At 38.6% G+C, this 27,186-nt stretch overlaps 7 protein-coding genes across 12 annotated transcripts in view; 2 read left to right on the top strand and 5 right to left on the bottom strand.

Annotated features, from left to right (window-relative positions):
• Positions 1–278, bottom strand: part of LOC149718198 (ER degradation-enhancing alpha-mannosidase-like protein 3) — a 32,542-nt gene extending 32,264 nt beyond the window's left edge. For all 4 annotated transcript variants that reach the window (XM_089871161.1, XM_089871162.1, XM_089871163.1 and 1 more), the window contains exon 1: positions 36–278. In XM_089871161.1, the coding sequence (XP_089727287.1) occupies positions 36–124 (89 nt within the window). In that variant the 5' untranslated portion in view covers positions 125–278. The remainder of the gene's footprint in view (positions 1–35) is intronic.
• Positions 279–553: 275 nt separating this feature from the next.
• Positions 554–3,310, top strand: LOC149718197 (uncharacterized). Its single transcript, XM_089871348.1, has 6 exons — positions 554–1,110; positions 1,179–1,409; positions 1,484–1,572; positions 1,654–1,875; positions 1,977–2,046; positions 3,024–3,310. The coding sequence occupies exons 1-6, from the start codon at positions 784–786 to the stop codon at positions 3,180–3,182; spliced, it is 1,098 nt and encodes a 365-aa protein (XP_089727474.1). The 5' UTR covers positions 554–783; the 3' UTR covers positions 3,183–3,310.
• sgl (UDP-glucose 6-dehydrogenase sgl) lies at positions 3,299–7,449 on the bottom strand. 3 transcript variants are annotated; one of them, XM_089871277.1, is made up of 10 exons: positions 7,223–7,449; positions 6,587–6,759; positions 6,379–6,516; positions 6,146–6,310; positions 5,893–6,090; positions 5,218–5,591; positions 5,122–5,139; positions 4,355–4,473; positions 4,010–4,273; positions 3,299–3,487 (listed from the first exon to the last, which is right to left on the bottom strand). In XM_089871277.1, exons 2-9 carry the CDS (start codon positions 6,743–6,745, stop codon positions 4,011–4,013), a joined length of 1,434 nt encoding a protein of 477 aa, XP_089727403.1. In that variant the 5' UTR covers positions 6,746–6,759; positions 7,223–7,449; the 3' UTR covers positions 3,299–3,487; position 4,010. The 3 variants fall into 3 exon arrangements, with proteins under 3 accessions (XP_089727403.1, XP_089727366.1, XP_089727443.1); XM_089871240.1 differs by having other exon boundaries at positions 3,299–3,459; XM_089871317.1 differs by lacking the exon at positions 5,122–5,139 and having other exon boundaries at positions 3,299–3,459; positions 7,223–7,423.
• Positions 7,450–9,360: 1,911 nt separating this feature from the next.
• On the top strand, positions 9,361–10,333 carry LOC149718195 (thiol S-methyltransferase TMT1A-like). The gene is made up of 2 exons (XM_089871349.1): positions 9,361–9,909; positions 9,986–10,333. Exons 1-2 carry the CDS (start codon positions 9,361–9,363, stop codon positions 10,220–10,222), a joined length of 786 nt encoding a protein of 261 aa, XP_089727475.1. The 3' UTR covers positions 10,223–10,333.
• A 2,809-nt stretch (positions 10,334–13,142) lies between these two features.
• LOC149718194 (uncharacterized) lies at positions 13,143–17,434 on the bottom strand. The gene is made up of 9 exons (XM_089871347.1): positions 16,139–17,434; positions 16,031–16,070; positions 15,880–15,956; positions 15,440–15,521; positions 15,209–15,373; positions 14,978–15,146; positions 14,627–14,844; positions 14,253–14,560; positions 13,143–14,190 (listed from the first exon to the last, which is right to left on the bottom strand). The coding sequence occupies exons 1-9, from the start codon at positions 16,189–16,191 to the stop codon at positions 13,980–13,982; spliced, it is 1,323 nt and encodes a 440-aa protein (XP_089727473.1). The 5' UTR covers positions 16,192–17,434; the 3' UTR covers positions 13,143–13,979.
• Positions 17,435–19,020: 1,586 nt separating this feature from the next.
• On the bottom strand, positions 19,021–21,943 carry LOC149718193 (uncharacterized). The gene is made up of 9 exons (XM_089862979.1): positions 21,674–21,943; positions 21,566–21,605; positions 21,403–21,479; positions 20,965–21,040; positions 20,740–20,904; positions 20,509–20,677; positions 20,173–20,375; positions 19,799–20,106; positions 19,021–19,736 (listed from the first exon to the last, which is right to left on the bottom strand). Exons 1-9 carry the CDS (start codon positions 21,724–21,726, stop codon positions 19,535–19,537), a joined length of 1,293 nt encoding a protein of 430 aa, XP_089719105.1. The 5' UTR covers positions 21,727–21,943; the 3' UTR covers positions 19,021–19,534.
• A 1,168-nt stretch (positions 21,944–23,111) lies between these two features.
• Positions 23,112–25,777, bottom strand: LOC149718192 (uncharacterized). Its single transcript, XM_089860934.1, has 9 exons — positions 25,625–25,777; positions 25,516–25,555; positions 25,375–25,451; positions 24,818–24,884; positions 24,572–24,736; positions 24,331–24,499; positions 23,979–24,190; positions 23,607–23,902; positions 23,112–23,550 (listed from the first exon to the last, which is right to left on the bottom strand). Exons 1-9 carry the CDS (start codon positions 25,660–25,662, stop codon positions 23,349–23,351), a joined length of 1,266 nt encoding a protein of 421 aa, XP_089717060.1. The 5' UTR covers positions 25,663–25,777; the 3' UTR covers positions 23,112–23,348.
• Between the last annotated feature and the right edge of the window lie 1,409 nt (positions 25,778–27,186).

The following is a 27,186-nucleotide window of genomic DNA, read 5'->3' as shown; positions in this document are numbered from 1 at the left end:
AACAATGCCTTCGTAAATAGTAATAATTAGCCTACTTTAAACGTATCCTTTCTTCTGGGGCGATCCCGAAGACGAGCGAAAGGCAGGTTCCAACAAAAACGACAGAAACTTTAAACCGGCACATTTTTAACACTAATTATTATTATTTTAACTAATTAAAAAACCCTTAACGCGACGATAAATTAATCCAATTTGATTGGAAATAATTAAATAAATATTACGCGGAGATCCGCGCACAAACCCCGTCGACCGTCCACCATCATTCTTCCCATCCTTCTGGGCACAAAACAGGAAGTTCAGAGCGAATGGTGACGTCACGGAGTTTTCGTCATCAGCGGAGCCTAGCGGTGACCTTTGACAGCTTCCATCATTCACGCCCTGAGAGTCCCGGACTCTCAAACGCGAGAAAAATATGGTATATTAAGAGTCCCTGTCTAATTTTAAGTTAAATTCCGTAAATATTATAGATTTTACGTTAAATAAATTAAAATTTTAAAGAATTGAAGATTATAAGCTTATTTTATTTCCAGAGAATATATAAAAAAGTTGCGTTTTCTAAGAGTACGGGACGTCCAATCAAATACTGCACAGACTACACAGGTCAAAGACGCACTTCAATAAACGTCATAAATCACTACTTGGACTTGATTGGCTTCTTCAAGTTTTAGATCGGGATTCGGGAAACCCGGCTTAAAATTAAATTTTTCCAAAGTTTCTCCCAGTTTTTTGAACATAATTTAGGATTACCCGATATTTAAATTAACATAAAACTATTAATTAAAGATGGCTTGTTACATGAATGCCAAATTGAGTGGCCCGCTGGGTCTATTCTGTAAGAAATTGGTTTTTAGCAACATGACCACCGCAAGACCATCCACATGCTTGTCCCTATTGAAATCTCAAGAACCACACCACGAAATATGGTCCAGCGGCAATAATTGCCTCGATCAAGAGCAAGATAATAATTTACTATCTTTTGATCATACAAATAAAAACGACAATTCAAATCAGTTACAACAATTGCATTTTGAAATCGCCAATCCAATAATAAATCAAGGATCATCTGATTTGCTGAAAATCAAAAGTGGTGGTGGTGATTCACTGATACAAGTACAATTAATTTTAATTTTGAACATTAATTTAAGTACTTAAAACTAATAATTAACGTAAATACACAGGACACAGACAAACAAGAAATCTTAAATTACCTACAAACTAATTTAATCAATCACTGTTGTTTCGATATGTCAAAATCAACGGAGCCTAAGGAGAACAGTGTACTTTTGAACCAAGGACAAACATTGAACAGTTCAGGTGGACAAACCACACCACCTTCTTATACCAAAGATTTCCCCCAAAAACCAACAGAAGAACAATTAACAAAAATATATCTTGGGTTATCTGAAAGTGTAAGAAATTAAAATAACGAGTCTTAACCATAAAATTAACGTAAAATCTTAAAATCTCTCTAAACTTTATTCAGTTGCCGAGGTTTTTCTTTGACATACACAACTATGGATTATATAATAAAAATATAGTATTTCAAAATGGAATTAGAGGCGTTACAATTAGGTATTAATTAGCCTTTTTAACGCAAATGCGATTAAAAAGCTAATTAATTATTTATTATAATTTATTTTTAATTAAAATTAGGGGTTTGCAAGCTTATATTCAACACATCTCTTGGATTAAAATTCTCTGCCATTTAAAATACGCCAGAGTCAAAATGGAAATACTTAAAATTACAAAACACGAGGAAGACGGAACAATAAGGGTCAGATGGAGAATTGTCGGAATATCTGGAATGAGAGCCATCTTTTTCCTATGGAAATTAAGGCCATTTAATTTCAAGAAAAATATTCTATCAGATTCAGAGTACGCTGTTGTTGTTGTTGTTTTATTTATTTACGTTTATTAATTATTTTAATGGCTTTAATGTTAATTAAGTTAACCAGTAATTTTTGTTTTGTCAACAGATGGATTGATGGTTTTTCCATATTTCATGTTGGTTCAGATGGCTTAATTTACAAGCACATGTGTGATAAGGTGTGTATTTTGATAAGTGGCCAGTTGAGTACTCGAAACGTGTCTATAATGACGAGTTGAGTACTCAAGACGTGTCTAATGACGAGTTGAGTACTCAAGACCTGTCTAATGACGAGTTGAGTACCCTAAACGCGTCTATAATGACGAGTAGAGTACTCTAAACGCGTCTATAATGACGAGTTGAGTACTCTAAACGCGTCTGGGGCGAGTAGAGTACTCAAGACGCGTCTGGCGTCGTCTTAGAGTACTCAAGACGCGTCTGGCGACGTTGTTAGAGTACTCAAGACGCGTCTGGCGTCGTCTTTAGAGTACTCAAGACGCGTCTGGCGTCGTCTTAGCGTACTCAGGACGCGTCTGGCGACGAAGTTGAGTACTCTAAACGCGTCTGGCGTCGAGTTAGAGTACTCAAGACGCGTCTGGCGACGAAGTAGAGTACTCAAGACGCGTCTGGCGACGAAGTAGAGTACTCAAGACGCGTCTGGCGACGAAGTAGAGTACTCAAGACGCGTCTGGCGACGAATTAGAGTACTCTAAACGCGTCTGGCGACGAATTAGAGTACTCTAAACGCGTCTGGCGACGAGTAGAGTACTCAAGACGCGTCTGGCGTCGAGTTAAGTACTCAAGACGCGTATGGCGTCGTGTTAGAGTACTCGAGACGCGTCTGGCGTCGAGTTAGAGTACTCTAAACGCGTCTGGCGACGTGTTAGAGTACTCTAAACGCGTCTGGCGTCGTCTTAGAGTACTCAAGACACGCCTGACGTCGAGTTAGAGTACTCAAGACGCGTCTGGCGTCGAGTTAGAGTACTCAAGACGCGTCTGGCGTCGAGTTAGAGTACTCAAGACGCGTCTGGCGTCGAGTTAGAGTACTCAAGACGCGTCTGGCGTCGAGTTAGAGTACTCAAGACGCGTCTGGCGACGTGTTAGAGTACTCAAGACGCGTAAGACGTGTACTCACCCTTAATTTAAAAAATTTCAGATGATGCCTGACGAAAACAGGGAAACAGTATCTCCCCCAGGAACCGTTGGCTTAAAATTAGCCATGATAGTTGGTTTAAGCCCTTCAGCTTCGACTTTAGGCAATTATTCAATGTTCTCTAACGCACCTCAAAATTCAGATTATCTTTCGGGACCTTAGAAGCTAAAAAATTATTTGCTTATGTTATTGTGTATATAAAAATGTAGTGTGAACTTAATTAATTAATTAATGAGTCACGAGACTGTAGTTATTAATTAAATAAATAAATTGTTGGCTTAATATTTAAATAGTCGTTTTTATTTTCATTTTCAAAACCTTGGAACTTTAAAATAGTTGGTGTAAAATATATTTAATGTTAAAAAATGTTGGAAGTTACGAGAAGAATTCAAAAATGCCGCTTTTTGTTTCCCTGGAATCATTTTGGCCCCCATTTTTACTGCCAAAATAGTAAAAATACGCAATTTCTTAATTAAAATCTACTCGTTAGCGTTTCTTAAAACGTAAATTAAACGCATTAATTGGCCTTATTCCTGATCAGCGCCACCGAGGCGTAGCGGAGACTTTTGGAACTATAATAATACGGTAGCCAATCAGAGGTGGCGCTGGAGTCGATGGACTCTGATGGAGATCTGTTATTTTCTCTGTTTTGATTATTACCGCTTCAACTTCAAAAAACATGTTTTAACTAATTATTTTTAACCTAATAATCTCCAAATAGACCAAAATCGAATGAAAACTTACTCCGAAAGTCTTATTTCATAATATTAGACAGAATAAGAAAGGTAAAATCAACTTTTAATACTTTTGAAACCATATCGCTTGTTAAGCCTTGGCTATTCACATGATTCAAAATAGAGAAAATAACAGATCTCCATCAAAGTCCATCGGCTCCAGCGCCACCTCTGATTGGCTACCGTATTATTATAGTTCCAAAAGTCGCCGCTACGCCTCGGTGGCGCTGATCAGGAATAAGCCCAATTATTTACCTTATTTAATTCCATTTGAAAATCTCAGCGCAGGCGCCGTTGACGACTTCATTCCGATTGTTTCAACGTGAAACCCAATGGCCTCCAATTTTTCAACATCTATCATCTTCCTGCCATCAAAAAAGAAGGCCGGTTTCAACATAATATCGTGCATCATTTTATAATCGAGTTCCAGGAATTCTTCCCATTCCGTTAAAATAACGAGAGCGTGCGTTCCTTCGGCAGCCGAATACGGACTGCTGTGAATACTAATTCGCGATCTCACTAGATTTTTTTTTTTAAGAAATAATTAAGTTAAGTTAAGTATTAATATCAAACTTAATTCTTCAATTTTTTCAAACTTACTACTTTCGTCATCGATCAAATCGCGATATATTTGATCATTTGGCACTTTAGGGTCGTAGATTTGAAGATGGGCGCCTTCATCTAGAAGGTATTTGCAAACGTAAATGGCCGGAGATTCCCTAAGTAAATAGGTCAAATTTTATTTAGGTTTTTGTTAAGCCTCGGTCTCGGTTAAGAGTACGACTAGCAGAAGCGGAAGGAAGCAGACGAATTTGTTCTTCCATAGTCAATAAATACAAGGCTTAGTGAGAGCATGAAGGGCCTTGGCTTGGCTAATAGCACGAGCTTTACGACTAGCAGAAGCAGACGAATTTGTTCTTCCTTAGTCAATAAATACAAGGCTTAGTGAGAGCATGAAGGGCCTTGGTTTGGCTAATAGTCCGAGCTTCACTAGCAGAAGCAGACGAATTTGTTCTTCCTTAGTCAATAAATACAAGGCTTAGTGAGAGCATGAAGGGCCTTGGTTTAGCTAATAGTAGGAGCTTTACGACTAGCAGAAGCAGACGAATTTGTTCTTCCTTAGTCAATAAATACAAGGCTTAGGGAGAGCACGAAGGGCCTTGGTTTGGCTAATAGTACGAGTATGACTAGCAGAAACAGACGAATTTGTTCTTCCTTAGTCAATAAATACAAGGCTTAAAGTGAGCACGAAGGGCCTTGGTTTGTTATTAGTAAGAAGCGGAAGGAAGCGGACGAATTTATTCTTCTCTAGTCAACAAATACAAGGCTTAAAGAGAGCATGAAGGGCCTTGGCATGGCTAAAGTACCTCGCTGCACTTTTTCGCCTGAAATTTATTAATAAACTCGTTTCAAGCATCCCTTCACGCTCCCTTTAAGAAAGAAGTTAGTTTAAATTGGCTTACCTGGTATCTCCGGTATTTTTTTTAAAGGCGAACCCCAAAATGGCCAACTTCTTATCGGCCAACGTGTTAAACAAACAATTGATAATCCTTTTAGCGAATCGGGATTTCTGATAATCGTTCATTTCAACGACTTGATACCAATAGGAAGCCACTTCGGGAAGATTCAAACATTCGCATAAATAGACTAAATTTAATAGATCTTTTTGGAAGCAACTTCCGCCGTAACCGACGCTGGCTTGAAGGAATTTTGGGCCCAAACGAGAATCGGTTCCAACAGCGTGCGCCACTTCCGATACGTCAGCTCCAGTAGCTTCGCAAACTGCCGAAATTGCGTTGATACTCGATATTCTTTGAGCTAGGAAGGCATTGGCGGCCTGCAAAGTAATTATTGTTTATTGTTATATAATTTACCAGCGATGTGAAATAGGCGCGCTAACTGTGGAACAGTTCAGGTCCGGTGGGACGCTAGAAAATGGGGGAGGAATACTCGGAAAAATGGCGGGCGGTCTACTTCAGACGAATCACGTAGACCGCCCGCCATTTTTCCGAGTATTCCTCCCCCATTTATAGCATCCCACCAAACCTAACTGTTCCACAGTTAACGCGCCTATTTCACTCAGGTTTCGCATCCTCGCCCAAATAATCCTTGAATTGACAAATTGAAAAACTAATTACTAGTTTTGATAATTCCGATGACCACGTGTTCATAGTTATAATTTTATCGGGATTAACCCAATGTTCATAGATTGAACATAGTTTCGCGATTGCAGCTTGACCTTCAGGCGTTTTATCACCGCCTATTAGAATCCGATCGGGGTTTAAAAGATCTTTAACGGCGGAACCTTCAGCTAGAAACTCGGGATTTGAAAGAATCTGAAACATTAAGAGTTAGATTAATTAATATTAATTACTAATTAAATTAATTTACTTGAAAATCAATCCCTTCTTTCGTATTTGCTTTCAAAATTCGGCAAATACTTTCAGCCGCTTTTACAGGAACTGTACTTTTCTCCACGACAATCTTGCTACTCTCCGATACATCGGCAATAATGCGGGAACACGATTCCAAGTATTTCAAATCAGCCGCTCTACCCTAATTATTAAATTAAATTAAATTAAACCAATTAATGACTCTAAATTAGGCTTAAATTAACGCCTTACTTTTCCAAATCCGTAAGTTTTAGTTGGAGTGTTAACGGATATGAAAATTAACTCGGCTTCTTTGATGGCTTTTTCAACATCTTCGGAGAAAAATAAATTTCTTCCGCGACATTCCATTACGATCTCATGGAGACCAGGCTATGGAAGACGTTAGTTATATCAAGATTTAAATTAAATTGATTTAATTAAGTTATTAATAATTAATTACTTCATAAATTGGAAGATTATCGGAATTCCATTGTTCAATTCTGTTGGTGTTTTTGTCAACCACAACAACTTTAATATCAGGGCATTTATAAGCGATTAAGCTACACGTTGGCCCACCAACATAACCAGCTCCGATGCAGCAAACTGATTTAATTGACATTTTTGTTGTTAACCCTTTTTAAAAATTGGTACTTATTAATTCGGCAACTATTTTAAATATATAAATATTATAAATAAATGCTGAGCGAAAGATAGACCTTTGATATTAAACAGGGTTCAAAATCTACGTACATATTTTACCAAAAGTCCATTACTTTATTACTCCATATGGAATTAAGTAATGTACTTTTGAGTTTACTGATTTGTAAAAGTGTGTTAAATTAATACACCTGTTATGTAGAGAGAGCGGATGTAAGCTAAAATATTACATTTACATCATGCAATGGACTAAAATTGTATATTATAGAGGACGTAGGTTAGTAGGTGTAATAAAGTTTTACTACCTATCATAATTTAATAATTAATACCTAGATAAGAATTAAACGTGGCGGAAAATATGTTTATAATACATTTTTCAAACTAGGTACTATTACCAATACCATTGTCAGGCTTATGAATAATAATATTAAATATTCACCTTTTGTAAATTAACGTTCTTCCAAAATTAAAATAAACAATTAAAAATTTAAAGCCGGTTCTGCACGGACTGCACGACACGACACACGACAGTACTTGAGTTGAGTGTATGACACGAGTGGACTGTGACACGACGGTATGACTTTTGACCAAGGCTTAATAGCTGTCAAAACTACAAAATTTACGCGCGCCGGCTATGACGTGGCTAATGGCTATGAACTACAAGTTGCAACTTTCTAAAATAAAATATGATCAAAAACAAAGAACACGCGAGTGTCTTCTAAATTAGAACAAAATAATAAAAATATTAAATTATATTAATTAAATACTCGAAAAATTAATAAGGAATATGTAATTTAGGTTGCGATTATCTGAATTATGTGCCCTGGCAGTGTGGCACAATGTTTAGGGCGGGAAAAGAAAATTTCGCATCCCCTACGAAAACTACATGAAAAACAGGATTTTTTCGCGCCAAAATTATAGATGTTTATATTTATTGTAGAAATATGTTTAGAAAAGAAGTGATATATTATATAGTTTGGTTTATATTTCAATAAATTGGGAAGAGAAAAAAGAACCAGAATTAATTTTTCATAGTCGAGTAATTCACAGATGTTTTTAAAGAAACACGTGGACTAAAGACTACTCTATGAAATTCCATTTGTCTGATTTCTATTTCTCTGGGCTGGACACAAGACAGAGACAGCTATAGAGAGAGAGAGAACTTATACGAGAGTACTTGATTCTTCGACACCCTTTTCTATGAAAATTAAGAAAAATACCTTATCTATTTCAAAGAAAACCGGTTTTTTTAGAACCTTTGGATTCTTTTAGCCTATTGCTAGTGTCGGGCGCTATTTCGAGTTTGGAGTTTCGTAACCGACGTCGGCCCAGGCACTATGTAGATTCGCGTAATAAATTATGTACACCCAAAATATACGCCGGCTAAAAGTTTCCCCTCCATCTAGTGTCTGAGCGTCTTGCGAGAGACCGCAATTCCTCCATTGATAAACCGGTTCTGTTATAATGGCATTTAGATCTATTCCAAGTCACTCAAGGACTACAGAAGTCCGTATGTACCCCCTGACAGGCGGCGTCAAGGACAAAATATATATTTTTCTGAATGTAACAACGTTCGCATTGCCGACAGTGAAACATTAATAATCCTACAAAACTCAAGCAGAAATAATTTAGAAACGAAGATAGTTATCAGTTCATCAAGACCCTCAAAAATCAGTTATAGAAGAAAATTAAATTCAGTGAAATAAGTTTAAAAATGGAATCGGTACCCAAGTAACTAACTAACAACTCGTTCTGGGCGGGGCCATGATGACGTCAAAGGGATATAATAACAGCTCCTCCCACATCTATTAAATATTATTACAACACTACACCAATTCCAGGTTTTCCTGGCATGAACAATAAAGCTTAGGTTTTGATTTACGAACAACATTTGATAATAATACTACGCCACCAGTTTTAAGTAACCTATAATCAGAAATGAGAGTCTAGTAAAATCATTGTTGCTTGACAGAAATTGCAAGTGCGATCTCCGCCTTTAAGGTAAACAACTTTTCGACCCAATTTGCGAAGAAGAATAAGAAAACATTGAGGTAAAGTAAAAGCTCGCAGACGGTTTCGAGAGAGTAAACCTCAGCCATGCCCGTAGAGTCTCATTCTATTCCCGAAGCAAAATAGGAACCCATTTTTTTCTCTCTCGTCTCCTCTTTGGCAAAAGAAACGATTAAGTTAGGAATCGTAAGAAAAAAACTCCCCCAAAATAGCTAGAGTAGAAAAATCTAGATTCAATGCTTTTCTAAGCAGCGGGTGGTACCTCTTCTTGATAGAAACGTTACTGAAAAAATTTCCAAAAAGAAACGTTTTCTTTCGTAGCTAGCTACATTCTTCGTTTTTGCAAGGATAGTTATGGACTTCTGGTGGTGGTTTGTACATCCGTGACTCTAAACGCGTTGACGATACTATCAGATGTTGTCTTGAACTTTAACCTCTAATAAAGGTCGTATGGAACTAGATAAGTCTCAGGGAAATTCTCGGTGCGAACTGTTCTTCTTAGTCAAAGAAAAGATTTCATAAACAAATTTGTTCCAAATACGGATTGTTTTGTTCGAGTACTCAGAGATGATTGAACCTCGAAACACGAATTGGGACGTTTATATACCAAGTTTAAATAAGATTTTAGTGTACATTTTGATCGTAGTTGCAACGGTAATGACGTGTACCAGACGTAAAAGATTACAACGAAGATGTTTCGCTTGGTTTTACGGTCGATACGTGGTTCCCGGTTTGGAACGCGAGTTGAAAAGTCGCAAGGTTCGACTCTTCGGTGATTTGAAGACAACTGTCTCGCGTGACCCGGCCTTGGTCGTTCAAGGACCGGGGGTAATTAGGTTACTGGAAATTGGTATCGGGACCGGAATTAACTTGGAGTTTTATCCAACGGGATGCAGGTTAATTACCGTCGAACCCAACCAACATTTCGCCAAATATTTTGATAAAAATCGTGAACGTTTCGGACATATTGTACTTGAGAAAAGTGTCTCGGGTTCAGCCGAGGATATGAGTGAAATACCGGACTCGAGTGTTGATGTCGTGGTTTCAACTTACGTCCTGTGTTCCGTTGATAATCTTCAAGGGATACTGAATGAAATCGTTCGGGTTTTAGTTCCGGTAAGTTGTAATTGCTTTTTTTTCTTCAATTTTTCTCTTCAGTGAGCGAAAACCAAATGTTTCCGCGTCAATGCAGGGCGGCAAGTTTTACTACTTGGAGCACGTTTCTTTCAAAGAATCGACTTGGTCAAGAACATTGCAATGTCTCGTGGAACCAATATGGAGTTTCTTCAGCGATGATTGCAAACTGACTTCAAAGACTTCGGAAGCTATTTCTAAGGCCGGCTTTACCACTGTTAATGAAGACAGACAAATAGTAGATGGCTTAATGTACGTTATGAGACCTCATATTATAGGAATTGCCACAAAATAAATTAACTTAATTAACAAAAATACTATAATATAAATATTAATAATGACAAAAAATTAAGTTAACTCAGGGAGAAATATTCAATTACAAATGAAATAAAACTCTTGAAACTTATTATCAAGCTTGTTCAATTATTAAACTTTTCCCTAGAAAATGACTCAAATAGCAAACATAAGTTCATAAGATACGTTCCCCATAAGTCTGTCACTGGGTAACAAACTGGAGCTTGTAATTTTGAAGTGAATGAGGTAGGTAGGTCATAGATTCAGGGTAAAGCGACATACGCCTGGTGAGTGGGGCGCTGCTGTCAAATTTGGACTTAGTAATGCAGACTAAATAGGACTTAGATGGAACTTGGTCCTGCGGGTAAAATTAACCGCACCACCGAGTGTAGGACTTCAATTGACTCGCTTCCGTCGTTCTGCTAGAACTAGTTATCTTGAGCTGTAAGTCTCTCAGAAGCATTACGAATTCGTATAGATAGTGTCATACTTATGGAAGGAACATATCTTATAAACTTATGTAGCAATGTACCCCAGTGGACTTTAGGCCTATTTATTCAAAGTTGCATAATAGACCAGATCGAGCGAGACCCGACCTCACGTGCTTTCATCTTAAACTGGAAAACCCCGTTGAATTAACGTGAAAATCACCATCTTAAAATCAAACTAAATATACTAGAGAAAGTTGAAAATGTTTTTATGTTTTTTTAATATGCAAGGTATCGCCCCAGATTTGTAAAGGGAAGATGATACCCAATAAAACGCTACTTCCTTAACAATATCCTAGGCGCCTTAGTTTTCCTTGGAAATTTAAGCGAGTTAGTCGTCGGCGAGTAAAGAGAGAGCCCGAGGCTTAGCATGAAGAATTTATATTTGGAGGTCCCAACTCGCAACCAAGTTCTTCATCAACTATGATACTAACTTCAAGAGTAAGTAAACTCGAGTCGTAGGCTCTGAAGTTGTTGGAAAGAATCCCCAATTTGTAGTCCAAGCACGCGCGCGCATTTTTTAAGCCCCTCCCCTTTTCTCATCTCGACTAAATTTAAGGTGGCCTGAAGATACATACAACCGAGTTGTTTAGAAGACCATCGCTTGAAGTAAGTTGAAACGAAATATCAATATCTGATAAGTCTGCATGCATAATTTAAGGCGTTGATGTTCTTTGTGAAATCGATTTTGAGTCGAAAATGTAACTTCTATTTAACAACTAAAACACCCCATCAAATCATAACTCGAAAACAGTGTCCCTTGTGGTAAACAAAATGGAGATTGAAGTTACAGAATCGATTTCCCAAAGAACATCCCCCTTAATTTATGCATGCAGACGTATCAGAAACACCCTGTATAATTTGGTCAAATCCGGTACATGAGATGATGTATTTAATCCCCGAAAAAGTCGTATAATCAAAAATACAGTTACTTTTAAGGATTGACTTCTACCAGAGGCCCAAAATACTTCTTTGGACAAAACCGAACTTTATCGTTAGATAGCTTAGGATCTAAACCGACCGTCTCGTCTACAAACCCCGTTTCTCTCAAGTCTCAAGTCAATTTTCTTAACTAAACGTCGAAGGAAACCACCTACGTTATGGTAGAATAATACTACAGATAAGGGAGGATCCAGGCAGATGCGATCATTATTTTTTTGGTTCCTAAATCGATTATTTTGTTATTTAATATTTTTTATATCTTCTTTTCAAAGTATTTAGGGGTCTTATCAAGGCCTTAGCGTTGAAGGCACATTAATCAAAATATTTTTGATTAAAAAGAAAAAATAAGGTATACAGAAATGTTTTCCAATGAAAACCACTACGTCATCCGCTGCTCTTTTTTTAAATTCATTTACGTTTATTAAATGATTAACTTAATTATAAGGTACCTTCTTCTATTAATTGGTTAATTTAGATTAAAATATGAATAGTATCAAATTTCAGGTGTCTTTTTTTTTATTTTTTCTTCTTAACTTGAAAATCTTTAATCTTATTTGGGGATCTGGTGGAATAATTTATCCAAAACTTAAGAGTAATCTATCAAAAAAAAACCAGCTGTACCTCTTTGCAGCTTTGAAATGGACTATTTTTTCAATAAAACCGTGGGTTTTAAATAAGAATTTACGTCGTTTCTAAGAATGGAACGTTTCATTACGTCTACGTAGACTAAAGAATAAATTAATATAGGACCATGGACTTTGTAATTTTAAAGAGGACCATCAAAGAAAAAATAATTTTTGCGACCAAATTAGCATATAAGGGGAATAAATTATTTGCTTCCCCCCTTCCCGGAGCCTACCTTTAAACGGTTATCACTTTGAAAATAAATTATTTCGAAATAACTCTCTCCTGACGTCACATCCTCCTATCTCTTACCTCGGTTTTGGAAGCCATATTGGAAGTCGACAGCTCAGGCCACACAATTTAGAATATAGCAATGTTGACGTCACGTCCCCCTAGCTCCTCCCCTCTCAGTATACCACTCTACTACGAACTCTCTCCTGACGTCACACCCTCCTCCTATCTCTTACCTCGGTTTTGGAAGCCATATTGGCCAAGTCGTCAGCTCAGGCCATACAATTTAGACTATACCAATATTGACGTCACGTCCCCGTAGCCCCTCCCCTCTCGTTAGCACTCTAAAGGGAATATTTATAAGATCAGTGTTAATCGATCGAAGTGGATTAACAACGAAGTTAAGAATATAGAGCTTTCATATTCTCTTCAAATTCCAAGTCCACGGGGGGTTCCGCGAAAAATTTGCATACGAAAAACTAATCCCGTACAAAAAACCAATAATTCAAACTGACTCTAAGCCTAAACCCAATTGTACAATAAACATCTCCAGGCGAAACACAAACCCGTAGAAATACCCGAGGGCTAACAGACTAGATAACAAATATACTTCAAACAAACAAAAACAGAGATTAGTTAAATTTTTCTACAGACTTAAGCCTTGGACGTATAATTTTATTTACGACTTTGGAGAAAGAAAGAAAGAACAACGATACAGAAACATTTACCGAACAACAAAAACGAATTTTATTTTTTAAAGGGAAGGGGAGAATTCTCGCAATGTCGTTCGTCTTTCAAGTTTACCGAAAGGTTTACCAAGAGGTCGGACACTCCGTAGAATGCTTCTCTCACAAACTAAGGTGCAATGTAAAATATAACCTTACCTAGTTGAATTGGTAGCAGATACCCAAAACCACGTTCGACTAACGCTTCTTACCAAATACCAATCTCGATAATACGTATATTTTTAGACTGGTCCTTGGGGCCAGAGACTCACCCCCCCCCTAGTGTCCAAAATAATAAGTTCGTCTCAGGACTGATCCACCAACCTCCTCCCTTAGTTTTCCTACAGATTTGCAATTTTATACTGGTCCAGAGCACCACAAACACTTTTTGAATTTAAGAACTGGTCCAAGCAACTGGCTTTGGACCAGAGGAGTGCAAATTTTTAATTACATCAATATCGTTAAGTGCGTAATTACCTCCCATAGTCTGCCACCACGAACTAACTTTCTCGTGACGTCACACCCTAGCTCCTATCTCTTACCTCGGTTTTGGCGACCATATTGGAAGTCATCAACTGAGACTATACCAATATTGACGTCACACTCCCGTAGCTCCTCCCCTCTCAGTACCACTCAATAACCTAAGAAAGATTTGTAGTGACGTATAATGCGGTGATTTTTGTTCGTGTACAGATTTTTTTTTTAAGAAACTCGATTTTGTTTTGTGACGCATTTAGATATTTATCGTTTAAGCGAATAAGTTGAAGATTATTTGGGTGGTGACAACGGCCACTGTCGCTGACAACAGCGTCAGTAGAAAGTAGAAAGGAACGCTGACGCTACTCAGGTCCAAGGCAACCGCGTCTTTCGAGGGTTTCTTCCAAGTGATCCGTTCCATTTTGTAATTGAATTCAAAGCCGTGATATTTAAAAACTTGCATTTCGAAAAAGGGTGCCACGCTGCGATAGAACATTCGATTGTCAAGACTGTTAAACATAGCTTAGGTAAAATTCATACTGACCTCAGTTGGACGTTTTTTTCGATTTGCGAACTTTTTCTCATCCAAGAGGTGTTGAAAACGAAGTGTTGGTATTCCTGAGTAACACTGTCTCGCGAAAAGTGAAGGCCTCCTTTGTCCAGCAAGAATTTGGTTGATTCTGGAAAGAGCATCATTGACGACAGAAGAGAGTCTTGCACGATGATGGCTTTCTTTCCAGAAATAACAGGTGTGTAGAAATTAATCGAATTTAAATCCGACTCCGGGCCGAAATACATTTTCTCTCGATCGAGTGCGTCAAACCATTGCTTCACAACTGGGTCGCGTTTTGACTATAGATACGTCACAGTGACGTCAGAAGAATGGAAAACTTGACTCGACTAGGGCTAGCTATTTACCAAATGTTCCAGATACGCGACATCAGCGCTACCGTACATCATTTCAGGTGGAATTCCGGATTTGATCAAGTCCGAGAGAGAGTCGATGCGATTGTAGCTTTCAGTCGTGAACTCCGTCCGCATGAAACAACCCAAGAAAAAGAGAATGAAGGTTGCGCAGATCATCCACGACGCAGCCAGCAGACGACAAGTAATGTGCGGCAAAACGGAGGGAATCGCTAGGGAAGGAAGTTAAACCGTTAGTTCGAATGTCTGATTAAAGCGCTGGCCATCCTTCGTAATGAAGGCGAACACAATCCCCGTTCGAAACTGGCTCTCGGAAGAGTGAATTCTTTTCACTCAATCGCTTACCTTCGGCGCACAAGAGTGACGCGTTCTCCCAAACATATTCCAGGGTCTCTCGGGCCATTTTCTTGACAGCCATCCTGGCGGGCAACAGTTTGTACTTGTTGGTTACGATGGAGTGAACGACGAGCAAAAGCGATAGCAGAACCAAGGTTGACACCGTTAAAATCTCCACCTAATTGAACAAATAGCAGAGCTCAATGACTCGAGCGTAGCTTGTTAATAAGCGTCGTTTACATCGGTGTCCATATTTAAGAAGGACCAGGAAGTGGACGTGACTGTCACTTGAGGTTGGGACAAGATAATGCTTTTGATAATGCCACAGGGTGGAGACGGGGTGAAATGGTCCAGTCGCCCTTCGAAAAATGAGCCACTCATCTCAAACATGATTACGTGCGCTTTCTAAATCCAATGTAAGGGTTATTTATTTATAAGTTCGGAACTTGATTAAAGTTTAAAATCACTTACGTGAAAAAAATGAGAAGGTTTATTTGAGTAGAAGGGTTTTTCAAAATCTCTGTACCTAACTCGATGCTCTCTGAAATTGACCCTAAAGGTCATGGGGAAAAATAATTGTGTTCAATAAGATTTTATCGTAATTTTGATAGTCCTTAAGCTGGTTGAAACTCATTTCTGAGAAATTCGAAATTGAATCAAGGTGCGCGAATAGTAATCGTTTTCTGACTCTGGTTCGAATACCGTTGAAATAAAAATCGATTACTCATCTCCGTAAACGGTTAATCGACTAAAAGAGAATCTTACAGAAATATCTGTATGATTAAAATGACGTAACTAATCACTATTTCGTTTTGATTCAAATTTATTCGACTATATTCCGATTTTGATCGAACGAGCCAAGTTAATTCTTTCTCGTTCGTCCCAATTATTAGTTGAATAATGACATTTACTTCATGTTGAAGAATCGTTGAAAATATTCCGCCATGAACGTGTACCAGTTTGTATCTGTTTCATCAAGCCAACGTAACTGACACGGAATGAAAGAGTAACTATCACCGAGAGAATCTATTTATTAACGCCACCGGCTGTTGATAAACTCACCCGTATTGTCATGATGTTTACGGGAGTTGCATTGGCGTACCTACAATAATAAACAATTATCGTAGAATCGACATTAACTAAATTACGATTTGAAAATGCAAATTCCACCTGTATTTGAAATATCGGTCATTTCCCAGAAATTCAGTTTTGTTCAGCGCCATTTTGGAGATTGTTGTCCGACGTAAATCCTAGCGTTTGAAGTCAGGATGGACTTATTAGACCCTAGGAGAGGATGACTCAAGACAAGGTAGTTTTTTTCTCTTTGTTCGCGGGTCATGTACGATAAGAACTCCCCAGCTTTACCGCGCAGGCGCGATGCCTTGTGTGGTTCGTGTATACCACTGTACTCGTACTAAGACCAGCGACCAGGACTGACCCGCCCTTCCCAAACCACAAAAAAGGTCAAAGCTGGTCTCATAATATTGTATCGGGACGTACAAGGGGGTTGATACATTGCCATCCGTCTCCGCGCACTCACATGATACAAAATGGCTACATCGCAGGAGCTAAAAAGCGGAATGGAAGGCAAAGTTTTAGCCGCGTGCCTTTCCCTCTTATTTACATTGAAATGTAAATAATCGCTCACAATGCGTTTCATTAAATGAACCAACTCTGATTGGTTTGGTTATTACGGTAGAGGCGTACAATGGCCATGTAATAGGTGACGTTTAATTTAACGCTTTTAATTTACCTGATAACTTGATTAGTCCCGCTCCTGGTTACTTTGCGTTACCGCGTACGACTCAGTAAACCAAAAGAGTCTGGTCAATACTTAATAGGCGATTTTAAAAATGACGGTCAACATGTATATGTGTTTAAATGAGGAAAATCATTTACTCTCGCTCACTGAACGGTCGCGAGGGTTCAAATCGAAATGATGAAAAATTTCGAGAACTCTTATAGCTTTTATTGAGTTATTGGAATTCATGATTGCTTTTGTGGGCAGCTATCGAGTAAATAAAATAAAATTAAATTAAATATTTTGAAATAGAAACAAATAAACCACGATTAAAAATGTCAGACGCGCAAGGGAAAATATTTATCTTTTTAAAATTGGAATAACCAAAACAGTAAAACGGGCGAGTTAATCGTGAAGAACAAACATAACGGTTGGTCATTTGTTATTCATTAAATCGTTAAATTTTATACCTTAGTGTGACGTCACCCATGCTATTTGCCCTTAGAACCAAAGCGGAACCAAACATGGCCACCCACTGACGTCACAACTGAGATAGCTCTATTACCTTCTTATTTAACGAAACTTATCTCATTTTATAGAGAAAACCTCATTAAATTGGATCTAAGTAATGTATTTTAAAATGAGACTCGCCCTTTAAGGAATTTTTGTTTTCACGACAAAGACCGCGGATTTTGAAATTTGCATTCGTGAAAACGGGTTAACGAGTAAGACTAGTGCCTGATCAACACCCTCGGGGGCCCAATGCGATATGACAGGCCAGATCTTAAGGGGGCCCACTAGACACGTGCATACAATGACTTGTGCATAATCCGGAACTGGGTAAGACAAGTTGGGGTTGGGCGCAACTATAATTTAACCATTAATTTTATTGCTCGATTAGAGGGTGTTTATTTATATCTATTGGCTCTGCAGCTCGCCCTCCATTGATTGATTCATTTACTTCTACCAAAAGTGGATGAGAGGAAAAGTATGAAAATGGCCAAAAGTCGCGAGTCATCAGAATTTCGCCGTAGTTGACCGTTTTATTGGCGTAGCTATACTGGGCCTGTTCACTCCCTTAAAATAGGTCTTGTGTTAATTCGCGGTTACGCGGTTACCGTCGTCTGCTATTGTGTATGCTAGAACTTACTCGATTTGTGTTTGTAGTCAGGACAGAGTAGCTGGTAATGTTTTAAAAGGTATTTGAAGGTATAATATGGATTTAAGTAAGGTTATCGAAGCAATAGAAGAGCACATAAAACTAGATACGTTTAAAACAAATCTCGGTAATTTAGCTATAGCGCGAGCAGCTTGCGTCGTGATGCGCGTGATCAAGTGGGCTATGGTTAAACCAAGGAGCATAATTGTCTGAACTACTTTCAGTCGCGAGTTTGCAAGTCCATCAGTCACTTGTAGGTTAAATAGTTATTGGCGAAACTTTGATGTCCGCGTTTTTTAACACATGCTCTATGGCCATTGTCATACTTTCCCTCTCATCCACATTTGCTTCTACCCTTGAACTAGTTTTCATTGACAACAAAATTTCGTTTCTTACTTATAGTTATATTATGTTATTTATGTTTTAAGTGATCATGGGTAATCAGCTAGCCTTAGCGCAGCGTCTCGAAGGACAAGGACGGGATGGGATTAGTATAGGAACGATGCATGGACGCGATGTGCATTACGAATTTGCGCTCTTCATTATTACAGGCGCCTAAGTATATATACAAAAGTATAAATACAAAAACAATTCTCAGACGTTAAACACTCGGACTTTCTAAACTCAATCATGAATAATAAACATTGTTCCCCTTTTAAATACCCTTTCAGTGTACTAACTAGTAAACAGTCAATACTTTTTGAGTCTAAAATGTTTGTCTAAAGGTAGGATGAAAAGAAAATTCAAATGAGTGTCCATTTCACCCCCCTTTATGTAAGCGTCTAGAATAAAAGTTAAGGGCCCGGGTTTAAGCTAGTGCACAATCATTGAACGCGAGGGGCTGTTTACGGGCATAATTTTCCATTTCCAAGATTGGATTCAAATTATAAGGAATGTCGTGTTACAAACCATTATACTTTTGGTCGACTTTTAATATAAAAATAAGGCGGTTGTTTTCTCGTAATATAGGTAGTGGAAAATTAATACGGGTAGCTTTTATTTACCACTTTTCAACCTAAAAATCTTTCTACTTTCGAAAACAAATTTTATATCCATAACTTACGAGCTTCCAAGGTACACGTAGGCCTACTACCTGCTTTAATTGAGTCTTTTTTGAAATCGATAACAACATTTTGGCTTTGAAAAAGCAAAGTTTTATTTGTATCTATGTATAATTTGCTATAAATTTAAATTCTGTTCGCGTTATTTTTTAAGTTTCAACCGGTTAACTATAACTTTGCTTTTACCGTGTATACGAGTCGAAACTGTCATTGAAGATGACGTCAACCTGTTACAAGTTTACAACCATAAGTTTATAAGATATATTCCATAAGTATTACACTATACTTCGTAATGCTAGAGACTTACAGCTCGAGCTAGTTCTAAAACGACAATTGCAGACTACACTCGGTGCAGGACTTCCATCTTCCTATTTAGTCTGAATTACTAAGCCTTTGACAGCGCCTCACAAGGCGTCGCTTTACCCTGAATCTATGACCTACGTCACTCACTTCGTGACAAGCTCTCAGTAACCAGTGACAGACTTATGGCCAACTTATCTTATGAACATATGATGAAACGTAAACCTCACGTGACTAGATATCTCATTTGCCAGTTTTAATTAATATGGTAATTACCCACTATAAGTTAAAGAGTACATTTTTAATTAATTGTAGATTATTTCAGTGGTGACAACGGCTACTGTCGCTGACAACAGCATGAGAAGAAAGAAGAAAGGAACGCTGACGCTACTCAAGTCCAAGGCAACCGCGTCTTTCGAGGGTTTCCTCCAAGTGATCCGTTCAATTTCGTAATTGAATTCAAAGTCGTAATATTTGAATATTTGCATTTCGAAAAAGGGTGCCACGCTGCGATAGAACATTCGTCAAGACGGTTAATCATTTCTTAGATACAATTGGTATGTACTGACCTCAGTTGGACGTTTTTTTCGATTTGCGGACTTTTTCTCATCCAAGAGGTGTTGAAAACGAAGTGCAAGTATTCCTGAGTAACACTGTTTCGCGAAAAATGAACGCCTCCATTGTCCTTAAAGAATTTGGTTATTTCCGTAGATCCCATCATTATCGACAGAAGATTCTCCTGCAGGATGATGGCTTTCTTTCCAGAAATAACAGGAAGGTAGACATTAATCGACTCAAACTCCGATTCATTGCTGATAAACGATTTCTCTCGATCGAGTGCGTCGAACCATTGCTTTACAACTGGGTCGTGTTTTGCCTATAGATACGCGACAGTGACGTCAGAACAATGGAGAACTTGACTCCGAGAAGGCTAGATATTTACCAAATTTTCCATGTCATCTTCAAACATTACGGGGGGAATTCCCGATTTGATCAAGTCCGAGAGAGAATCGACGCGATTGTAGCTTTCAGTCGTGAACTCCGTCCGCATGAAACAACCCAAGAAAAAGAGAACGAAAGTGGCGCAGATCATCCACGACGCGGCCAGCAGACGACAAGTAATGTGCGGAAAAACGGAGGGAATCGCTACGGAAGAAAGTTACGCCTTTAGCCGGAATGTCTGATTAAAGCGCCGGCCATCTTTCGTAATGGAGGGAAACACAATCCCCGTACGAAACTGGCTCGCGGAAGGGTGAATTCTTTTCACTTAATGGCTTACGTTCGGAGCACAAGAGCGACGCGTTCTCCCAGACATTTTTCAGGGTTTCTCGGGCCATTTTCTTGACAGCCTTCCTGGCGGGCAACAATTTGTACTTGTTGGTTACGATGGAGTGAACGACGAGCAAAAGCGATAGCAGAACCAAGATTAACACCATCAAAATCTGGACCTAATTGAACGCAGACTATGGTTCAGTGACACGAGGTTAGCTTATTGGTAAGCGCAGTTTACTTCGGTGTCCATATTTAAGAAGGACCAGGAAGTGGATGTGGCTGTCACTTGGGGTTGGGACACGATAATTGTTTTGAGAAAGCGAAAGGGTGGAGACGGGGTGAAATGGTCGAGTCGACTTTTGAAAAATGAACCTTTCATGTCATACATGATAACGTGCGCTTTCTAAATCCAATGTAAGGGTTGTTGTACTTCAGAAGTTCATTAAATTTTAAAATCACTTACGTGAAAGAAATACGGTTTATCGTAGATGTGTTCTTCAAAGTCACTGTACTTAACTAAATTATCTCTGAAATTCACCCTAAAAGTCATAGGGAAAGATAATTGTGTTCAATGAGATTTTACAGTCCTTAAGCTGGTTGATATTCGTTTTTGAAATCTTCGAAATTAAATCAATATTTAGCGTGAATGTGTGTGCGCGAATAGTTGTTTTTTTGACTCTAGTTCTAATACCATTAAAAGAAAAATTCGATTACTCATCTCCGTTAACAGTTAATCGAGTTAAAGAGAATGATACAGAAATATCTGTATGATTAAAATGACGTAACTAATTGCTAATTAATTTTGATTAAAATTTATTCTATTAGATATCGATTTTTGTCGAACGAGCCAAGTTAATTCTTTCTCACTCGTCCCAATTATTAGTTGAACAATGAAATTTACTTCATGTTGAAGAATCGTTCTAAATATTCCGCCATGAACATACACTCTGCTCTATCTTTTTCGGAATCCCAAAATTCCTGTCAAGAAATGAAAGAGTAATTGTCACCGAGAAAGGAGATTTAAATATGGCTTCAACAAGGCCATCGACGGTTGATAAACTCACCGCTATTGTCATGACGTTTACTGGAGTTGCATTGGCGTACCTACAATAATAAATAGTAATTGTAGAATCGACCTTAACTAAATTACGATTTGAAAATGCAAATTCCACCTGTATTTGAAATATCGGTCATTTCCCAGAAATTCAGTTATATTCAGCACCATTTTGGAGATTGGAGTCCGACGAAAATCCTAGCGTTTACAATTTGAAGTCAGGATGGACTTATTAGACCTTAGGAGAGGATGACTCAAGAAAAGGGCGTTTTTTTTCTCTTTGTTCGCGGGTCATGTACGATAAGAACTCCCCAGCTTTACCGCGCAGGCGCGATGTCAAGTGTGGTTCGTGTATACCACTGTACTCGTACTAAGACCAGCGACCAGGGCTGACCCACCCTTCCCAAAAGCACAAAAAAGGTCAAAGCTGGTTTCATAATATTGTATCGGGACGTCTCCACTCACGTGATACAAAATGGCTACTGCGCAGGCGCCAAAAAACGAGATGGAAGGCAAAATTTTAGCCGCGTGCCTTTCCCTCTTATTTATATCGAAATGGTCTATTAATTGCCAGCGAACAATGCTGAAAAGTAACTGAATTCACTCGTAAAGTCCACGTGAGAATAACAAGTCCCGTGCTTCGAAGTCTCCCAAATTAGTAAGCGATAAATATTGAACCAAAATGTATCAAAATTTTGTACTGGCCTTTCAAAATAGGGAATGAGTAACTTCTAGATTCTAGAATGCCCCTCTCCAATAACACCGCCGAGTTCCATGAATATCATTTCCTATGTTCATGTAATAAATCTAAACAACATTAACAAAAATTCCCATGAACAAGAGCGTGTTTTCTACTTGATTATTTCTATCATTGGGGTTGCATTAAGCTATAGGGAGGCTCACAATGCGTTTCATTAAATGAACCAACTCTGATTGGTTGGGTTATTGCGGTAGAGGCGTACAATGGCCATATAATAGGTGACGTTTAATTTAACGCTGTTAATTTACCTGGTGACTAGATTAGTCCCGCTCTTGGTTACTTTGCGTTACCACGACCACGTACGACGCAATTTAAACCAAAAGAATCTGGTCAATACTTAATAGGTGATTTTAAAAATGACGTTTCTCCAAGTGCGCACCCGGAAACAAAGGAGGGGAAAATGCCTTCCATCTCTGTTTTCCTCCCCCCCAACTACGCATTTTGTATAGGAGACTTAATTAAAAGACTTGAAAATGTTAACTTTGACCATGGAAAGAAACTGGTTGTTTAAGGGAATATTTTCCCTTTCCAAGATTGGATTCTAATTCTAAGAACTCTCGTGCTACAAACCATTATACTTTTGGTCGACTTTTAATATAAAATTAGTTCTCGTAATGGAGTTAGTGGAAAATTAATACGGTGGCGTTTATTTACCGCTTTTCAACCTAATAATCTTCCTACTTTTGAGAGCAAATTTAATATCCGTAACTTACTTGGCTCCTGTAAAGTGAAGAAAACTTCTCATAAGCTTCGAAGGTACACTTAACTTGAGTCGTTTAAAAAATCGATGACAACATTTTGGTTTTGAAATAGCAAAGCTTTATTTGTACCTTTGTATAATTTGCTAGAAATTTTACCGTGTTGACGAGTCGAAATTGTCATAAAGATGACGTCAAACTGTTACAAGTAAACCCCGCCAGTTTTAATTGATATAATATTAAGTGCGTAATTACCCTCTGAGTGATTCGAAGTGTATTTTAGAGAAACTTCAATTTCGTCTTCTGACGAATTTAACGTCCATATTTCAAGGGAATTAGTTGAAGATTATTTCGGTTATGAGAACGGCTACTGTCGCAGACAACAGCATGAGTAGAAAGTAGAAAGGAACGCTGACGCTACTCAAGTCCAAGGCAACCGTGCTTTTCGAGGGTTTCTTCCAAGTGATCCGTTCAATCGTGTATTGGGATTTGAAATCCAGATACTTGAAAACTTGCGTTTCTAACAACGGTGCAATGCTGCGGTAGAACATTCGTCAAACCCGCTACTCATTTACTACGAAACTCTTACCGACCTCAATTGGAGGGACTCGCCCAGGTGCGGATTGTTTCTCAACCAAGAGGTGTTGAACATGGTGTGGACGTAGTCGAAGGCGACGTCTTCTCGCGAAAAGTAAAATCCTTTTTTCCTCTCGTAAAGTCCTTTGAACATTTCCATGAAAAAATTCAGATATTCAAACGTTAAGATGGCGGCTTTCTTCCCGGATGTAACGGGACTTAAACTATCTCCAGCAAGTTCTCCCAAATCGTCCAGAAGTTTCTTCTCGTCGATTGCGTCTAGCCATTGCGTAACAACAGGGTCCCGCGCTAACTGTAGCGTAGATACGCACCAAAGACGTACATCAGAAAAATAGACAAACTTAACACGTATTTAGCAGGTTATTCACCAAAAGTTGGAGGTGTTTGTACGTTTCCTCACTCATTACGGGTGGAATTCCCGATTTGATCAAGTCCGAGAGGGTGTCGATGGTATTGTAGCTTTCCATCGTGAACTCCGTCCGCAAGAAACAACCCAAGAAGAACAGAATGAAAGTGGCACAGATCATCCACGACGCAGCCAGCAGACGACGAGTAATGTGGGGCAAAATGGAGGGAATAGCTACATGGAACGTGTTTATGTTTGATTAAAGCGCTATCCAACTTTCGTTATGGGGAAAATAATCTTTGGTCATTGCATCCCTTATACAAAACTGGCAGGGGTCGAGGGTGAATTGTTATTAAATGTTGGCGAGCGCTTACGTTCGGCGCACAAGAGTGACGCGTTGTCCCAGACATTTTCCAGGGTTTCTCGGGCCATTTTCTTAGCAGCCTCCCTAGTGGGCACCGATTTGTACTTGTTGGTTACGATGGAGTGAACGACGAGCAAAAGTGACAGAAGGACCAAGGTTAACCCCATTAAAATTAGCACCTAATTTTTTCAATCAAGAATGAAGTTCAATAAATTAGGTAGCGAGTTGTTGGTATATTGAGAAAAATTTACTGGAGTGTCCATATTTAAGAAGGACAATGAGGTGGACACGACTCTCTTAGGGGGCGCCGAAAGGATATTCGTTCTGAGCGTTCCATCGGGAGAAGCCGGAGTGAAATATTCTAATCGAGTATGGAAATACGAGCGTGGCATGTCTAACGTGAAGATATGAGATTCCTAAAACCATGTCCGCGTAAGGGGATTAAATAAGTTATTCGGTATTTAAAGCCTTTCAATATTAGTCCTAAAATCACTTACATTAAAAAAATTAGGTTCAGAATACAACGTAATATACTGGGAAGTGAGAACTGGTTTCCAAACCATCCTAAAAGTAATTGCGGATGAATTGAAATTATTATAATACGACATTAACATAATTTTGTAAGTGTTCGTAAGTTGGCTGATATTCGTTTCTGTGAGATGGTTAAGATCGAGCATAAGTTCATATGATATGTTCCATAAGTATTAGACTTCCTATACTTCGTAATGCTAGAGACTTAGAGCTCGAGTTGGTTCGACAACGACAAGCGAGTATTGATTGGCTACACTCAGTGGTTAATTTTGCAGTCCATCTAGCTCCTATTTAGTCTGCATTACTAAGCCTTTGACAGCGCCCCACTCACCAGGCCTCCCTCGCTTTACCCTGAATCTATGACCTACGTCAATTCAGTAACCAGTGACAAACTTATGGAACATATCTCATCAGCTTATGATCCGAGTTTTCCATTTTTCGCAGACCCATTTAAGGCGATTCTTTCTCGCTAACCCCAAAGTAATATTGGTCTAATATAGAGTTCCAAAATTATGAAATTTACTTCAGGTTCAGGGTTCGTTTTAAATATTCCTTCATGATTTTACATCGGAGGTATAGGCTTTCTATCGCTTCCAACGCCTGACAAGAAATTATTAACAACGAGTCTCGCTTGAACAAATCGAACTTATGTTTATAAACCCACTTTTGGTAAAGCGTAGTTAATTACCGTCATATTAGCGTACCTATAACAACAATTGACGCCAGAATAAGTAATAAAATTCACTATTTATAAATGCAAATTCTAGGTATACCTGTATTTAAAATACCGATTATTTCCGAGAAATTCCATTTTGCTCAGCACTACCTTTTTGGGGTCTATTAAAAGGACTGTTCACGAGACGAGCTCGAGCTGAGCGAGTTTTTTAAAAGCTCGGCTCGGCTCGAGCTAAAAAACTGGCGGCTCGGACTCGACTCGAGCTAAAAAACTGGCGGCTCGGACTCGACTCGAGCTAAAAAACTGGCGGCTCGGACTCGACTCGAGCCGTGCTGGCTCGCTCAGCATGTATGTGTGTTTGAGAAAAATTGCTACCTACTACCTACTTAGGACTTGAGAAAGAATCGAAATATTATCCCGTGTTTAGGAATGTAGTTGTTCAGTTAAAACTGCTAGTTTAAATGTTAAGTAATCGTTATATATATGGCCGAGAGAAAGCAAAGAAACGCTATTGGTCGGCTTGACCTCGGCTCACTCCACACGAGTCCGAGCTGGTTCGATCTCGTAAAAAATTCTAGCTACAAAGAGGAAAATCATTTACTCTCGCTCACTGAAGGGTCGCGAGGGTTCAAATCGAAATGGTGAAAAACTTTCAGAACTCTCGTAACTTCAATTGAGTTATTGGAATTTCGTGATTACTTTTTTGTGTGTGTGGGAAATAGGGTAAATAAAATAAAATTAAATATTTTGAAATAAAAACAAATAAACCATGATTAAAAATGTCGCATGCGTGAGGTTAAACATGGGAAAATATTTATCTTTTTAAAATTGGTTTAACAAAAACAGTAAAACACGCAAGGATTCAAGCGTGAAGAAGAAACATAACGGTTGGTCACTTGTTCTTCATTAAAGAGCGAGTCTTATTCCAATCGTAAAATTTTAAACCCGCCATTAAACACGTCCATAAAGCCTTTGTGTGACGTCACCCATGTTATTTGCCCATAGAACGAAAACGGTACCAAACATGGCCGCCCAATTTAACCATCAATATTATTACTCCTTGGCCAGTGTTTATACCTATTGTATCTACAGCTCAATCTTCATTGGTTGATTGATTTACTTCTACTCTTGAACTAGTTTTCATTGGCAACAAAATTTCGTTTCTTACTTATAGTTGTATTATGTTATTTATGTTTTAAGTGATCATGGGTAATCAGCTAGCCCTAGCCTTAGCGTCTCGAAGGACGGGATGGGGATTAGAAACGATGCATGGACGCGATGCGATGTGCATTACGAATTTTCACTCTTCATTATTATTACAGGCGCCTAAGTATAGTATATTTTCTGATGGTCCAAGGCTTAACACAGCTGCCCCTCTTGCGCTGCCTGGTGATGAACGCGCCCCGAAATAGATATATCTAAAGGGAAGATAACCTTACCTACAGCTAACGACTGACGAACGACCTTGTATAACAAATACGTGGCGCATAGGGAAATATGCAAATATACAAATATGTTTCAAGTGTCATAAGTCTGGTTTTATTAGAGATACGGTTAAATCCTTTGGGTATGTTATAGCCCTAGGTCTTCTCTTTTCAACAGTACCTAACACTTGTGGTTAAAACAATCACGGCTCGAGTAATTAAATAAATTAACGAA

The sequence above is a fragment of the Phalangium opilio genome, unplaced genomic scaffold (genome assembly GCF_054372755.1).
Source record: "Phalangium opilio isolate 3A_F unplaced genomic scaffold, DU_Popi_V2 ptg000002l_1, whole genome shotgun sequence".
NCBI classification, from domain to species: Eukaryota; Metazoa; Arthropoda; class Arachnida; order Opiliones; family Phalangiidae; genus Phalangium; species Phalangium opilio.
The sequence above is the reverse complement of the archived record's forward strand: the minus strand, read 5'-3'. Positions and strand labels throughout refer to the sequence as shown.

Excerpts from the sequence above, each read along its gene's own strand:
- LOC149718197 (XM_089871348.1), top strand. The coding sequence starts at position 784 with ATGGCTTGTTACATGAATGCCAAATTGAGTGGCCCGCTGGGTCTATTC. Across the intron at positions 1,111-1,178 it reads GTGGTGATTCACTGATACAA|GACACAGACAAACAAGAAAT; the intron begins GTACAATTAATT and ends GTAAATACACAG. Across the intron at positions 1,876-1,976 it reads AATATTCTATCAGATTCAGA|ATGGATTGATGGTTTTTCCA; the intron begins GTACGCTGTTGT and ends TTTTGTCAACAG.
- LOC149718192 (XM_089860934.1), bottom strand. The coding sequence starts at position 25,662 with ATGGAATTTCTCGGAAATAATCGGTATTTTAAATACAG. Across the intron at positions 25,556-25,624 it reads AATCGGTATTTTAAATACAG|GTACGCTAATATGACGGTAA; the intron begins GTATACCTAGAA and ends TTGTTGTTATAG. Across the intron at positions 24,885-25,374 it reads AAACGAACCCTGAACCTGAA|GATGGTTTGGAAACCAGTTC; the intron begins GTAAATTTCATA and ends AATTACTTTTAG.
- LOC149718194 (XM_089871347.1), bottom strand. The coding sequence starts at position 16,191 with ATGGCGCTGAACAAAACTGAATTTCTGGGAAATGACCGATATTTCAAA. Across the intron at positions 16,071-16,138 it reads GACCGATATTTCAAATACAG|GTACGCCAATGCAACTCCCG; the intron begins GTGGAATTTGCA and ends TTATTATTGTAG. Across the intron at positions 14,561-14,626 it reads TCGCGTATCTGGAACATTTG|TCAAAACGCGACCCAGTTGT; the intron begins GTAAATAGCTAG and ends ACGTATCTATAG.
- LOC149718193 (XM_089862979.1), bottom strand. The coding sequence starts at position 21,726 with ATGGTGCTGAATATAACTGAATTTCTGGGAAATGACCGATATTTCAAA. Across the intron at positions 21,041-21,402 it reads GAACGATTCTTCAACATGAA|GGTGAATTTCAGAGATAATT; the intron begins GTAAATTTCATT and ends TATGACTTTTAG. Across the intron at positions 20,376-20,508 it reads GTCGCTCTTGTGCTCCGAAC|CGATTCCCTCCGTTTTTCCG; the intron begins GTAAGCCATTAA and ends TTTCTTCCGTAG.
- LOC149718195 (XM_089871349.1), top strand. The coding sequence starts at position 9,361 with ATGATTGAACCTCGAAACACGAATTGGGACGTTTATATACCAAGTTTA. Across the intron at positions 9,910-9,985 it reads TCGTTCGGGTTTTAGTTCCG|GGCGGCAAGTTTTACTACTT; the intron begins GTAAGTTGTAAT and ends GCGTCAATGCAG.
- sgl (XM_089871277.1), bottom strand. The coding sequence starts at position 6,745 with ATGTCAATTAAATCAGTTTGCTGCATCGGAGCTGGTTATGTTGGTGGG. Across the intron at positions 6,091-6,145 it reads AAGAAGGGATTGATTTTCAA|ATTCTTTCAAATCCCGAGTT; the intron begins GTAAATTAATTT and ends TTAATGTTTCAG. Across the intron at positions 4,274-4,354 it reads TTTGATCGATGACGAAAGTA|TGAGATCGCGAATTAGTATT; the intron begins GTAAGTTTGAAA and ends AAAAAAATCTAG.